This window comes from Lygodium microphyllum, chromosome 13, assembly GCF_053477565.2.
Source record: "Lygodium microphyllum isolate KBCC chromosome 13, Lygodium_microphyllum_v1.1.10, whole genome shotgun sequence".
Taxonomy (NCBI): Eukaryota; Viridiplantae; Streptophyta; class Polypodiopsida; order Schizaeales; family Lygodiaceae; genus Lygodium; species Lygodium microphyllum.
The window spans coordinates 118,383,143-118,397,746 of record NC_141147.1 but is presented as its reverse complement, the minus strand read 5'-3'; the positions used below and the strand labels follow the sequence as shown (position 1 = coordinate 118,397,746).

Genomic DNA, 14,604 nt, shown 5'->3' with positions numbered 1-14,604 from the left:
GTGGCCGTATGCTAATGAACAGCAGAATGGAGGCTTCTTATGCACTCAAGGGGACGGCGGGGGAGAATGATGGTTGGAAAGGATAAACAAAAGATAAACAAAGTAGGAAAGGAGCAAGCGAGTCAGCTGAAAGGGAAGGAAATAACCCGATGGGGGTTGAGTAGAGACCCCGCAAAGGCGCACAGAGACACAGAGAGAGAGAGAGAGAGAGAGAGAGAGAGAGAGAGAGAGAGCGCGAGCGCTACTACTATAAAAGGGCAGGTGCTGGCTCATCCCTTCCCATTCGTTGGCTTAGTACTCTCACACACACACACACACTCTCTCTCTCTCTCTCTCTTTCTCTCATTCTCTGTGTCTGCGCGCGCTTCCCTATATCATGGCCAGCTTCTCTCGCTTCCCTGCCATTGCCAGCGTTGGCGAGCTCAAGGTGGACTGGCTCGAGACTGCGTCGGCACACCACATCAAGCTCGATGTACCAGGTGACCAGCAGAGCTCCCTCTTGCACGTAGAATCAAAGTGTCATAGCTTCTTCGAAGCGATTTTACGTGTGAAAATCTCATTATGAAGTACGTATGTGGCGATGCTCATTGGCATTTTCCATGTGATTCGACGATTGACTAGATGAATACATTGGCTGGTGGTTGGTATAATGAATGCATTGGTTATGGTTGGTAGTCTTACCATTATTTGAATGGACAATCGACATGACATTGTCATAGCTTTTGAAGGGTGAATCGACATGACATTGTCAAGGAGCTAGAAGTGGTTTGAGGTGACTAAATGATGTAAATCTCATTATGATTTGTTAAGTGTAATATTCCAAGTCACACTTGACATCCCCCAAATGAAATGGGAATTCATTTGGGGGATGTCAAGTGTGATTTGGTATATTACATTTAAATAACCTCTGAACAGTCTAGAATCAGAACTGATTTAATGTTGTTTTAGACACTTGCTTGGTGAGGTTACCATCCTCACCTGTTCTTGCTTGTGGGCAGCAAACAACTGCTCCTCTTCGTGGAGAAAAGTGCCTCATGCAAAAACAGCATATTCCACACAGCTGTACCTCAATCAGAAGAAAGGCTCTTGATTCTGCAGCATATACCAATCACGCTTGACATCCCCCAAATGAAATGGAAATTCATTTGGGGAATGTCAAGCGTGATTTGGTATATTACATTAAGTGATTTTACACGTGGAAATCTCCTAATGAAGTAAGTAAATGGCAAACCTCATTGGCATTTTCCACGTGAAAACGATGTTAAATCATTGGTTAGAGCTAGAGTAGCTTACACTCACTGTTAGAAAATTTGTCAACTATGACCACCTTTAAATACTAGGCTTCTCAATGCTATGTACATAATGTGTAAGCTATACTTTAACTATATGACCTTCATATTGAAATAATCTGCCCAATTATAATATCTTTCAGTGGTAAGAGGGTTCTTGATGTATCAACAATATCATCAAACAATACCCCACATGAAGAAGTGTTTGAAATTGTGTTGTTTTTTGTAGGTTTGACCAAGGATGACATAAGCTTACAAGTGCTCCCGGGCAATGTGCTTCAAATTATTGGTGTGCACATCAACGAGCTAGAAAGGACTAGAGACTATATAATTGAGTACAGTATTGAGAGGCCTCAAGGTAGCTTTCTTCGCCAATTCCAGCTACCAGACAACATTATTTTGGACAAAATAAGAGCCCAAGATGAAGCTGGTGTTGTTACCATCACTCTACCAAAAAAGAAATCCATCATTAGGTAGATCCCCATAATGAGCAAATACTGAGAAAGTGTGATCTCTCTTTTGCATTAGCTCATAGAAAAGGCTTCATGCAAGATAGGCATCGCCTATTTACACTTTGAAAATCATAAGGCTTCATAAGTATCGACCTATCTAATAGGTCTTTATGAGTGTATCCCCCCTCCAAAAAAAAAAACTTTTGAGAGTTGACACACTTTACATTATCTACTAAGAGTCTCTCCCTCTCTCTCTCTCTCTCTCTCTCTCTCTCTCTCTCTCTCTCTCTCTCTCTCTCTCTCTCTCATTTTTCTTCTTGAAAGAGGTTGATGTAATTGTCGAATTCCAATTTACTTTATGAGTAAGAGGTCTATAATCTCGTAGATATTGAGACATTTTTCTTGTATGCTAATACACAATTATCTATAAATTGATACTAAGGCTCTCAAAGATGAAAATTTTACTTATTCTTTAAATAACTTAATTAGGTACATGTTACAATAGATAAACATGACAAAACCAATGAATGATGCATGATTTAATATGTAACTATAATACCCATAGTATACCATTGTCTCAACATGGCAATTGTAGTTGCTCATAGAGGGAAGGGAGTACTTGAATGCAAGGCCGGTACTAGAAGGCTACAATAATTGCAAGGGAGTTTAAGGAATGGAGGTGTAATCAATCCAAATCTCCCTCTTCATTCATTTATGCATAATCTTCAGCCTCTAGAGTTGACAGGACTACAACATGATATAAGCTGCCTAGCCATCCTGGTAGGCATGGTTCCATGCCCTTATCACGCATTTTGATGACAATGGAATCTACATCAAACAAAGTAGGAAATGTCATCTCGTGAGATAGAGCAAGCACACACAAGCTACCATAGTAACAAGAACTTTGATTTTATGAAATGGAGCAGGTGGAGAATCCCTATGGTTTTTGAGTTTACACAAGTTCGAGATTGTTTTGGACAAAGATTGCTTTTGAAGTCACAAATCTTTTTGAGTATGTAAGATTGTATATTCTTGGTTTGATGTGTATTAGGGAGTAGGCTTAAAGTCATTGAGAAATTTTAAGGTCGTTGGATGGAAGGAAAAGCTTAAGGAAAGCTTTAAAAAGATTTTGCTTCCAAAACACAAAAAAAGAAGGAAAAGCAAAGGAATAAAAGTTAAAAGCTTAATTGCATTTTTTTGAAGGGGGACAAATGGATCCAAAGGCGGCCTATCTAGTGGGGGCGGGGGGGAAGCTGATTAGATATATTTTGCTTAAGGATTGATTGTGGACGGAAACAATGGGGAATATTTAAGAGAGAGTCATTGTTAGCGGCATTAGTGAGGCTTGCAAGTATCAAAACCATGGATTGCATCATGGGCGAATTGGCGATAGGGAAGTGGATGCATTCCTTGAAATTGAGGTAGCTATTTGTTGATTGTAGGACACAATTCAAAGGCACTATTAGATCCTCAGAAGGTGGGGGTCAGATATTCGTCCATTATAATAATGAAGGGCTCTTCATGATTTTTTTCATATTTTGGTTGCTTTTTTATTTTGGCGTTATTTTGGAAGTCTGAGTTGTTTGAGTCGTCGAATAATGTGCTCAAAATTTTCACCGATAGAGAAGGGAGAATGATGGACTACAAAGTTATACTATATCTCTTTGTGTTTTATGGGGTTGTCGATGGGTAATTTAACATATGTCATTAACGAATCTGAAGAGGAGTGGAGGAAGTTTATGGATGCATAAGGGTGTGAACAAACGAAGTACAAGTTGGATCTGCTAATTTAAACGGGCAGATATCAATTTTATCTTTTTTTTAAATGTGTCTGTAAAAAGGAGAATTTGTGATGATGAGAAAGAAATTTAAACTTACATAAGCTTGCACATCTCATTTGTTCAAAAATTAATTGCTATTTTATTCCTTGCAAAAATTATGAATTGTGAAAGAAATTGACTTTGAGCAAATGATCGACTCCTTGCCCTCCCCAAAAGTTTAGCAATGCTTCCTACCATCATGCAGAGGTGGAGTGGCAAAGGAGGAAATGGTATATAGCTCAATTATTCTTATTACAAAATGATTAAAAGAAAGAAAAAAATAAATGAGCATAATTTTCTTTTTGCAAAGTGAAAACTATAGATATATACAAGAATGTACGCTAATGAGATATTGTAGGACTCTTCTACAAAAGCCAATCATAAAAATTAGGATTGTATTCCATGGCTACATAGTGGTTCATGTCACTTGGTTTGATGCCCACATGGGTGATATAGGTGAGAACATCTATGAGGAAATCTCATCTATTCAAGCAGCTAGCAATGTGTAGTTCCTCCTCGCATTTCCTCCTTGCATAGTACTCTGTCCAAATATAGATGTAATAGCACATGGTCCACAAGGTTAGTTTTTCATGTGATGGCTAGTACTCAAAAGGAAGTGGGTGCAATATAGTTGACTGGCGCTAAAACTATGCGAGCTATAAATAGGTGTAACAACTTGAATATAATAAGTAATGAGTCAGTGGCCATGTGTGAGTCATAATGACCACCGATGTGCTAAGTGTAGACGTGTGGACCCATCTAACTAGGCGGTCCATCATCAATGTCCGCATGTGTTGAGCTTGTCATCTCAACACTCCCCCTCAAGCTCAACTGCATCTCTGCGACTCCAAGTAAGCTTCCAAACTTTTGAAGCTTCTCTATACCCAATGCCTTCATGAAGATGTCAGCTATTTGATCCTGTGTGCTGACATACACCAAGTCAATCTCACCTACTAGTACCTTCTCTCTCACAAAGTGGTAGTGTACCTCAATATGTGCACATCCAAATCAGCCATTAACTTTTGTAGCCATACTACCTCACATGCTACAATAGCAGCACCTCTATACTCAGCCTCTGTACTCGACAAAGCAACTGTAGATTGCTTTTTGCTGCTCCAAGCAACTGTTGCACTACCAAGAGAGAACATGTATCCGCTGGTAGATCTTCTATCAGACATACTACCAGCCCAATCTACATCTGTGTATCCAAACACCTGTACATTTGTACCTGCCTCATAGAAAATTCCATAATGTAATGTGGACTTCAGATATCTCAATATGCGTCTGACTGCATCCAAATGTGGCTTTCTAGGTACTTGCATAAACTAACTCACAAGACCAAGAGTGTAGCTCAAGTCTGGCCTTGTAATGGTCATGTAGATCAAACTCCCCACTATCCTCCTGAACACAGTAGGGTCTTCTATCTCATCCCCAACATCAGCACTCAACTTTACATTTTGCTCCAACGGAACTGAAAGTGGTTTGCATGCTGTCATACCATACTTGGACAACATATCCAAGCCATACTGTCTTTGGGACAACCATATACCATCATCACATTTGATCACCTCAATGCCAAGGAAGTACCTTAGCTCACCTAAATCCTTTATCTCAAACTTCTTCTTCAAAAAGTCCTTGACTTCAGCAATCCCACTATCACTATCACCTGTAATAATCAAGTCATCCACATAGATGACTATGATGACCAAACCTGCATCTCCCTTTCTCACATAAAGTGAGTGATCAGCATCAGAAACATAAAAGCCAATATTGACAAGATACTCTCTGATCTTGTCAGACCATGCTCTAGGTGCTTGCTTGAGCCCATAGAGCGCCTTCTTCAACTTGCACACATACGTGGGATGGTCTAAATCTTCATAACCTGCTGGCTCATCCATATACACTTCTTCCTGCAAATCACCATACAAGAAGGCATTCTTCACATCCATTTGCTACAACCTCCAACCTTTGGCTATTGCCAAAGCAATCACACATCTGACAGTTGCCATCCTAGCAACTGGACTGAAGGTTTCATCATAATCTATGCCATATGTCTGGGCATAGCCTTTTGCAACCAACCTAGCTTTGTACCTACTAATAAAACCATCTGCATTGTGCTTAATCTTATAAACCCACTTACATCCAATAGCTTTCTTGCCCTTCGGAAATGATACTAGATCCCAAGTCTTATTAGCCTCTAATGCAACCATCTCCTTGTCAAGATTGTGGGAGAGAAGGAAGGAGTCTCGCTTGAAGCTTTCTTGCTTGCACAATGGGGGAATACACACAAGGGTGGAGGCTGAAAACAGTTTTCCTCTTCTTAGTTGTGTAAGCCAAAAGAACTCAAGTACAAAGAAATAGAAGAACCCTATATATGGGTCTCAAACCAAACTCAACTAACTAAGGTGGCATACTAACTGAGCCACGAACTAGAGTAGATAAGGATAGCTATCATGTAGCTATTATTCATGGGCGGTGTACCAACCGCGTCTGCAACTGACAAGTCAGTGACATAAATATACAATGGTCACCCTGGCGTATCACGAGTGGAGCTCGATATCTCAACACTCCCCCTCGAGCTCAATCCCAATTCCTACACACCAAGCAGGTCTCTGAACTTGCGCAGCTTCTCTGCGCCCAATGCCTTCGTGAATATGTCAGCTACCTGATCCTCTATGTTGACATAAATTAGATCAATAAGACCTAGTAAAACCCTCTCTCACACATAGTGATAATGCACCTCAATGTGCTTTGTTCTAGCACGATAGACTGGGTTATTTGCGAAGTGTATACTACTCATGTTGTCACAATAAATGACAACTGGCCCATCTATAGACTGATGCATATCATAAAGTAGCTTATGCAACCAAGCTATCTCACATGCAGCCATTGCTGCACCCCTGTACTCAGCCTGTGTGCTTGACAAGGCAACTGTAGGCTGTTTCTTGCTGCTCCAAGTGACTGCAGCACTCCCAAAAGAGAACACATATCCACTAGTAGATTGTCTATCAGAAATACTACCAGCCCAATCAGCATCAGTGTATCCATGCAACTGTATCTGAACCCCAGTCTCATAAAATAGTCCATATTGCAATGTGGACTTCACATACCTGAGTATGCGTCTAGCCGCATCCAAATGTGGTTTCCTTGGAGCCTGTATAAACTGACTTACCAATCCAACAACATAGCTCAAATCTGGCCTGGTAATAGTCATATAAATCAAACTCCTACTATGCGTTTGTACATAGTAGGGTCTTCTAGAAGCTCACCTAAATCTGTGCGCTTCACATTCTGCTCCAAAGGAACTGAAATAGGCTTACAGCCTGTCATCTCATATTTGGACAGCATGTCCAATCCATACTGCCTCTGCAAGAGCTGTATCCCACTTGGTGATCTAATCACCTCAATGCCCAAGAAATAACGCAGCTCTCCCAAATCCTTCATCTCAAACTTTTGCTTCAATAGCATTTTCACATGAAGGATATCTTCATCACTGTCACCTGTCATAATCAAATCATCAACATAAATGACAAGTAGCATAATACCTTTCTCTGTTTTTCTCACATAAAGTGAGAAATATGCCTTGGAAATCTGAAAGCCAATAGTGACAATATATTGTCCTATCTTGTCAGACCATGCTCTAGGTGCTTGTTTCAAGCCATTCAAGGCTTTCTTCAACCTGCAAACAAACTCAGGATGAACAATATACACATAACCTGGTGGCTGCCCCATATAGACCTCTTCTTGCAAATCACCATGCAAGAAGGCATTCTTTACATCCATCTGATGTAAAGACCATCCCTTTGATGCAGCCATAGCAATGACTACTATTACGGTTGCCATCCTTGCAACTGGACTGAATGTTTCTTCATAGTCAATGCCATATGTTTGTGCATACCCCTTGACTACTAATCTTGCCTTGTATCTATTCACAGAACCATCTGCATTGTGCTTCACCTTATAAACCCACTTATAGCCAATTGCATTTTTACCTTTAGGAAAAGGTACCAATTTCCATGTAGGATTTTCTTCCAAGGCATCCATTTCTTCATCCATGGCTTTATCCCATTTTTCTTTTCCCATGGCTTGCTCAAAAGAAGTGGGTTCTGGTTCCTGTATCACTTTGACCATATATGCATAGTGAATGGCTGTAAATCCATCATATTTCAGCCTATCCACAGGATACCGAGCTCTCGTAGACCTGCGCAAAGTAGGTTCACTCCCAGGTGCTCTCAAAACATCCATGGTCTTCCTTACTCCAGGTGTAACAATAGAAGGAATACCCAACTCATCATCAATGCTTTGTTCTGAGCCACTGGATTCACCATCCACATAAGAGTGACCTGCATTCACATCAAACATGGGCTGATCAACCTTCTCTTTTCCTTTTCGTGATACCTACATACCACTATCTGCATTGCTTTGAGAAGATTCTCCTGATCTCAATCTGCCTGTCCATGGTAAAGAATGTGAACCACTACTAGAGGACGCTCCAGGTCCACTAATTATTTGTGACTGCTGCTATGAATTCTGTGCAACATTACCATTTTGTGCATCTACATCATCAATCACATTTACTGGTTTATACCAGCTACTCATCTCATCAAAAACAACATCTCTGCTTACTGTAAACTTACGAGTAGAAGGGTTATAGCATCAATACCCTTTTTGCTCTGCAGAGAGTAACCAATAAAGATGCACTTCTCAGCTTTTGGATCCAACTTGGATCTCAACTCATCTGGCACATGTACATAGGCAATGCAACCAAAAATTTTCAAATGAGAAATATCTGGTTTCCTACCAGTATGCCTCTCCTCTGGAGTCATTCCATGTATTTCTGTAGTGGGAGTCATGTTCATTATGCAGAGTGCTGTAGCAACTGCTTCAGCCCAATAAAAATCTGGCAAGTCTTTTTCATTGAGCATGGCACAAGATACCTCTCCAATATGCCTGTTTTTCCTTTCTGCAATACCATTTTGTTGTGGGGTATGACTGCATGAATATTACTGCTTTATGCCATGCTCCTGCAGGAACCTTGCAAACTCATTTGAGAGGTACTCTCCCCCTCTATCAGACCTTAGGCATTTTATCTGCAGGCCTGTTTCTTTTTCAACTATCGCTTTAAGAGTTTTGAAATGCCCAAAAACTTCACTTTTCTTTTTCATAAAATACACCCAAACTTTTCTGCTATAGTCATCAATAAAACTGACAAAATAATGACAGCCTCCAAGAGATGCAGCTTTAGTTGTCCACACATCAGAGTGGATTAATTCCAATGGCTTCTTACTCTCTTGAACATGTCTAGGAAATGGTTTCCTTACCTGTTTTCCAAACTGACAGGCTTCACATACCTTATGCATTTCTACAACCTTGAATTTGGGCAATCCTACAACAATATTTTGGGCCTGCATTGATTTAAGTCACTGTACATTAACATGACCAATGCGTTTATGCCAGATATCAATATCTGCAACTACACCGATCCCATGTGCAAACATTGCTGCACTCAATTCAGACATGTCTGCATCCAATGTAAACATTCTGCCCTTCTTCTTTCCTTTTGCTATCAAGCGACCTTTATTTTTCATATCCTCAACAAAGCATCCATGAGGATTAAATTTGACCTGCAAGCCCTGCTCAACCATTTGACCAACAGAAACCAGATTCTTGGTGATATTCGGGACATGAAATACATCGGACAGGTATTTCTTTTTCCCATCCTGCATAGACAAATGAATTTTTCCAATCTGCACAATAGGATGTGTAGTATCATCACCAATCTCCACAAATCCTGGTTTTTCCATTTTTCTTGCATCCTCCATCCATTCTGCATGACCTGTCATGTGGTTTGATGCACTTGAGTCAACATACCATACATCATTGCTTTCTTCTGCACTTGTCACAGAATTGTTCATGTGCTGCACCATAAACAAGTGCTCATTTCTGTCATCACCCTGTCTACTAGAAGATGCATAATTCCCTTGTTGCAGTTTTCCATTCATCATGTCATTCTGCTTTTTATAGCAGTCTTTAGCCATATGACCCATTTTACCACAGTAGTAGCATTCAACATTACTGTTTGCATTTTGGCCTCTTTGCCATCCACCACGACCTCTTTGGCTCCCCCTGCCTCTAGAGTTACCACGTCCTCCTCCATAGGACTGGTTTTCTTGAGTTTGCTGCATATTCTGATTTCTGCCACGGCCTCCAAATCGGCCTCCTCTACCTCTGCCTCTACCTCTTCCAACATTTGAGTAGAAAATAGCTTCTTTTGAAGTTCCTCCTGAAGAAGATGCACCACCATTTCTCTGTTCCTCAGAAATTAGAAGAGCAATCAACTCCTCAAAATCAGGAAATCTTTCATGAACTGAAATTGATGTCTGAAACTGTGCATAATCCTTTCCTAGACCATTCAAGGTCACAGAAACTAAATCATCATCTTCCACTGGCGACCCAATGGAAGCAAGTGCATCTGCAATCTTCTTCACCTTCATGTGGTAGTCATTGATGCTCATACTTTCTCTTTGCACATTATGCAACTCTTGCTTGAGCTGCATTTTCTTGGCTTGCGTATTTGTGCTATACATTTTTGACAAAGTGTCCCATGCCTCCTTTGGCGTACTTGCATCCTGAATATGCACAATCATAGAGTCTGAAATGTTGATAGACAGCCAGTACATAACTTTCCTGGCTCTCTCATGCCATGCTTTAAAGGCCTGCATTTGCTATTGATTGGGAACATCTGGAAGAACTGGTTCTTCTTCATTTCCTGCAACAAATTCCCAATATCCTTTTCCCATAAGGAAATTCGTCATTCTAAACTTCCATGCTTGGAAGTTGTTCTTGTCAAGCTTTTCAGTGACAATCTGTGAAAGAGAATCAGATGCCATTACACAACACTGCAAAAAATTGTCACTGTAAAAAAACACAGCTTCACCCTCACAAGGGAAAATCTGCAAAACTGGCGAAAGTGGTATTTGACCACACAGTCACTTCTTAGTGGCGATTTTGCATCAACAGGCAACAGGGATGATTCTGTAACTCCCAATGTCTCTGCGCACAAGCATACAATGCAATTTCTATAGTAACTTTTCACCGACCTGTAGAACAGTGGCTGCACAGCATAAAACTTGGCCTTTTTCTGAGTGCGTGCAGAAAACTTCCGCCTCCAAAACAGGCCCCGAAATGGCCTCAAATATAAAAAAAAGATCGCCAAGGACTAAAGCCCTCTCCGCAGCATATACTGCCCTCTTGCTTCATCGCGAAGGGCGTTTCAACCTGAGACAATGCACTCTTGCAATTTCCGGCTATGCTACCTGCAGAGATCTGCTCCCAAAACAGAAAATGAAAGCAACACTGCTCCTCTTACCAGAACACCGCGAGCTTGGCTTGCTTTCTTGAGCTCCTTACCACGAACAAGGCTCTGATACCATGTCAAGATTGTGGGAGAGAAGGAAGGAGTCTCGCTTGAAGCTTTCTTGCTTACATAATGGGGGAATACACACAAGGGTGGAGGCTGAAAATAGTTTTCCTCTTCTTAGTTATGTAAGCCAAAAGAACTCAAGTACAAAGAAATAGAAGAACCCTATATATGGGTCTCAAACTAAACTCAACTAACTAAGGTGGCATACTAACTGAACCACGAACTAGAGTAAATAAGGATAGCTTTCATGTAGCTATTATTCATGGGCGGTGTACCAACCGCGTCTGCAACTGACAAGTCGGTGACATAAATACACAACGGTCACCCTGGCATATCACGAGTGGAGCTGGATATCTCAACACTCCTCATCCATTGCTACATCCCAATGAGTATGACCAACAGCATCCTCAAAATAACTAGGCTGAACATCCTCAACTAGTTTCACCATATAAGCATAATGGTGAGCTACATATCCTTCAAAACCAAATCTTTTAACATGGTATCTGACCCTGCTAGATAGCGTACCACCGGATCACTCAATAGAGTCTTTACATTATTATGAGCTCTCTGTACACCTGGTGTCTTGACAGAAGGAATACCAAGCTCATAATCTAAGCTCTCTGAGCAACTGGAGTCTCCATCAAGAACTGCATCAATGCCAACTGACACTTTATTCTTTCCTTTGTCTTTACCTGTAGTGCTACTAGATGCACCTGAAGATGTAGAGGTACTCCTTAGTCTCCCAGACCAAGGACTACTAGATGATGTCTCTAGTCCACTAAGAGTCCATGATTCTTATTTTTCACCCTGCACATGAGTGTCATGATCATCATCATCATCTAATGCATCACCACTAGATGCATACCAACTGCTCATTTCATCAAAGATGACATCCCTGCTCACTCTGAACTTACATGTGACAAGGTTATAACAGCGATACCCTTTCTACTCTAAAGAGTATCCAATAAATACATACTTTTCAGCCTTTGGATCCAGTTTCTTCCGCAACTCATCTGGCACATGAACATACGCAATGCAGCCAAACACTTTCAAGTGTGAAACATCAGGCTTCTTACCTGTAAAACATTCTTCGGGGGTCATACCATGAACTGCAGCTGTGGGAGTTCTGTTCATAATATAAACAGTAGTATGAACAGCCTTAGACAAAAAATGCTTAGGCATATTCTTTTCAGCCACCATCAAGGCGCGTGCAACTTCTGCAATATGCCTGTTTTTTCTTTTTGCAACCCCATTTTGCTATGGGGTATACCTACATGTGAACTGTCTCTTTATCCCATGAGACCTTAGAAAATCACTGAACTCATTTGAGAGGTACTCTCCCCCTCCATTTGACCTCAAGTACTTTACTTTCAAGCATGTTTCTCTTTCAAGTGTAGCCTTGAAAGCTCTAAAGTGCTCAAAAGCTTCACTCTTTTCCTTCATAAAATATACCCACAGCTTTCTAGAACAATCATCAATGAATGTGACAAAAGTATGAACTGCCTCCAAGAGATACATTTTGTGTAGGTCCCCAAATGTCTGTATGCACAACATCAAGGATATTTTTGCTTACATTGCTGTCATGTGAAAAGGGTTGTCTTGCCTACTTACCAAACTGACATGCTTCACATACCTTATGAAATTTTGCAACTCTAAATGTAGGCAGACCTATAACCAACCCTTTGGATTGCATTAATTTTAGCCTTTGTACATTTGTATGTCCAATGCGTTTGTGCCAAATTTCAATTTGCAACAACACCTTTTCCTTTAGCATACATAGCAACATTCATAGTAGGAATTTCAGCATCCAGAGTAAAAATACGTTCAACTCTACTTCCCTTTGCAACTAACCTGCACTTGTCATTGAAGTCTTCTACAAAGTATCCCTTTGCATTAAATCTCACTTGCATCCCTTGCTCTACCATTTGACCGACTAACACCAAGTTCTTTGTAATAGATGGCACATGTAATATATCTGAAAGACTCTTTGTTTTACCATCATGCAAGGACAAGGAAACTTTTCCAATGTGTGAAATTGGATGGCATGAGAATGATCACCCGTCTGCACATAACCTGCATTTTGCAAATCCTGCATCTCTCCAAACCATTGTGCATGGCTGGTCATATGATTGGATGCACCTGAATCAACATACCAAACATCATCATGTGTTCCCTTTCCTGTAACAGCATTCAGCATATGCTGCATAACAAATAGACGTTCATTTTTGTCTTCATTTTGTCATGAAGACGATGCATAGTTTCCTTGCTGCAACTTACCATTGCGGATATCATCTTTCTTAGCATAACATTGGGCTGCAATATGACCTGTTTTGCCACAGTAGTGACACACAATACCAGGGTTGTTAGAACTTCCGTTCTGCCATCCACCTCTTCCTCTAAAGCTCCCCCTGCCTCTAAAGTTACCACAACCTCCTGAAACCTACATATCATCAAATTGCTGATTCAATCTGTTTTGCTCGTTGTCACTACCACGTCCTGTACCACGGCCTCTTGAAGAGGACCTGCCACGTCCCCTTCCTAGACTGGAGTAGGAGGCTTGGACCTCTTCACCACTTTTTTCAGATGTCTCACTCTGCATGTTGATCTCTTTAGTGATCATAAGGGAGACCAACTCATCGAAATTTGGAAATGGCTTTCTAACATATATGGAAGTTACAAATGACTTCCAAGCCTTTTCATTGTTAAGTCCACCCAAGGTAGACGACACCAAATCATCATCATCCGGCATTGCATCAATCACTGCCAAGGCATATGCGATGCTCCTTACCTTCAGTGCATACTCATTGATATACATCTTCCCTTTATTCAATGTATTCAACTCTTGCTTGAGTTGAATCTTTCGTGCCTTTGTATTTACAGAAAACATACTTTCAAGTATGGTCCAAGCTACATATGAATTCTCTGTATTTCTAATGTGTCCCGGCATATTATTGTCAATTACTACAGACAACCAATACATGACCTTTTTATCTTTTGCATTCCATTCCTTCCATGCCTTTGTCTCTTCTGCAATTGGAGGATCACTCACCTCTGGCTCCTTTTCTTCACCTGAAACAAACTCGTAGATGCCTTTTCCAATAAGAAAGTTTGTGACATGGAACTTCCATGAAGGGTAGTTGTTCTTGTCGAGCTTCTCAATGATGGGGCTTCCATTGTTCTCTGCCATTATCACAAAATTAATACCAAACAGCAAGCAAATCTTCAGCAACCTTCGACCTGTAGTACACAGCAATACACCAGACAACCTTTTTCACTGTCTGCTCAATAATACATGCAGTCTGCAACCACTTTGTAGATAAACCTTGTGTTTACTCACTGGTAAACACATTTGAACTTATAGATCTAAAATCTGTAACCTATGCACCCACTTTCAGTCAATACAGTCAAAGTCACAGTGTACCATGAAACTGCTGTCCGCAACCTTGCGGCTCTAAAACGGGGCCTGAAATGGCCTCACATGCCCAAAATGCAGAATACACAGTGCTCTTTGCACACAACAAATCTCACTGCAATCAGAGATTTTTGCTCGACCCTGCTTTCGGTGCCTCCACAGGCACTATCCAAGAGAGAGAGTGGAAGAATGGGAGAGTTTCTTACCC

General features: G+C 40.8%; 1 protein-coding gene across 2 annotated transcripts; it reads left to right on the top strand.

The window, feature by feature from the left end:
• Positions 1-303: 303 nt before the first annotated feature.
• Positions 304-2,010, top strand: LOC148027120 (17.4 kDa class I heat shock protein-like). Of its 2 annotated transcripts, XR_015692791.1 has the most exons (3): positions 304-479; positions 999-1,214; positions 1,519-2,010. XR_015692791.1 is itself a non-coding variant. In XM_087690581.1 (2 exons), exons 1-2 carry the CDS (start codon positions 377-379, stop codon positions 1,764-1,766), a joined length of 351 nt encoding a protein of 116 aa, XP_087546707.1. In that variant the 5' UTR covers positions 304-376; the 3' UTR covers positions 1,767-2,010. The 2 variants fall into 2 exon arrangements, 1 of the variants encoding a protein (XP_087546707.1); XM_087690581.1 differs by lacking the exon at positions 999-1,214.
• Positions 2,011-14,604: the final 12,594 nt, after the last annotated feature.

Bases quoted from the DNA above. Each gene is read 5' to 3' on its own strand.
- LOC148027120 (XM_087690581.1), top strand. From the start codon at position 377: ATGGCCAGCTTCTCTCGCTTCCCTGCCATTGCCAGCGTTGGCGAGCTC. The intron at 480-1,518 runs GTGACCAGCAGA...TGTTTTTTGTAG, and splicing joins CATCAAGCTCGATGTACCAG to GTTTGACCAAGGATGACATA.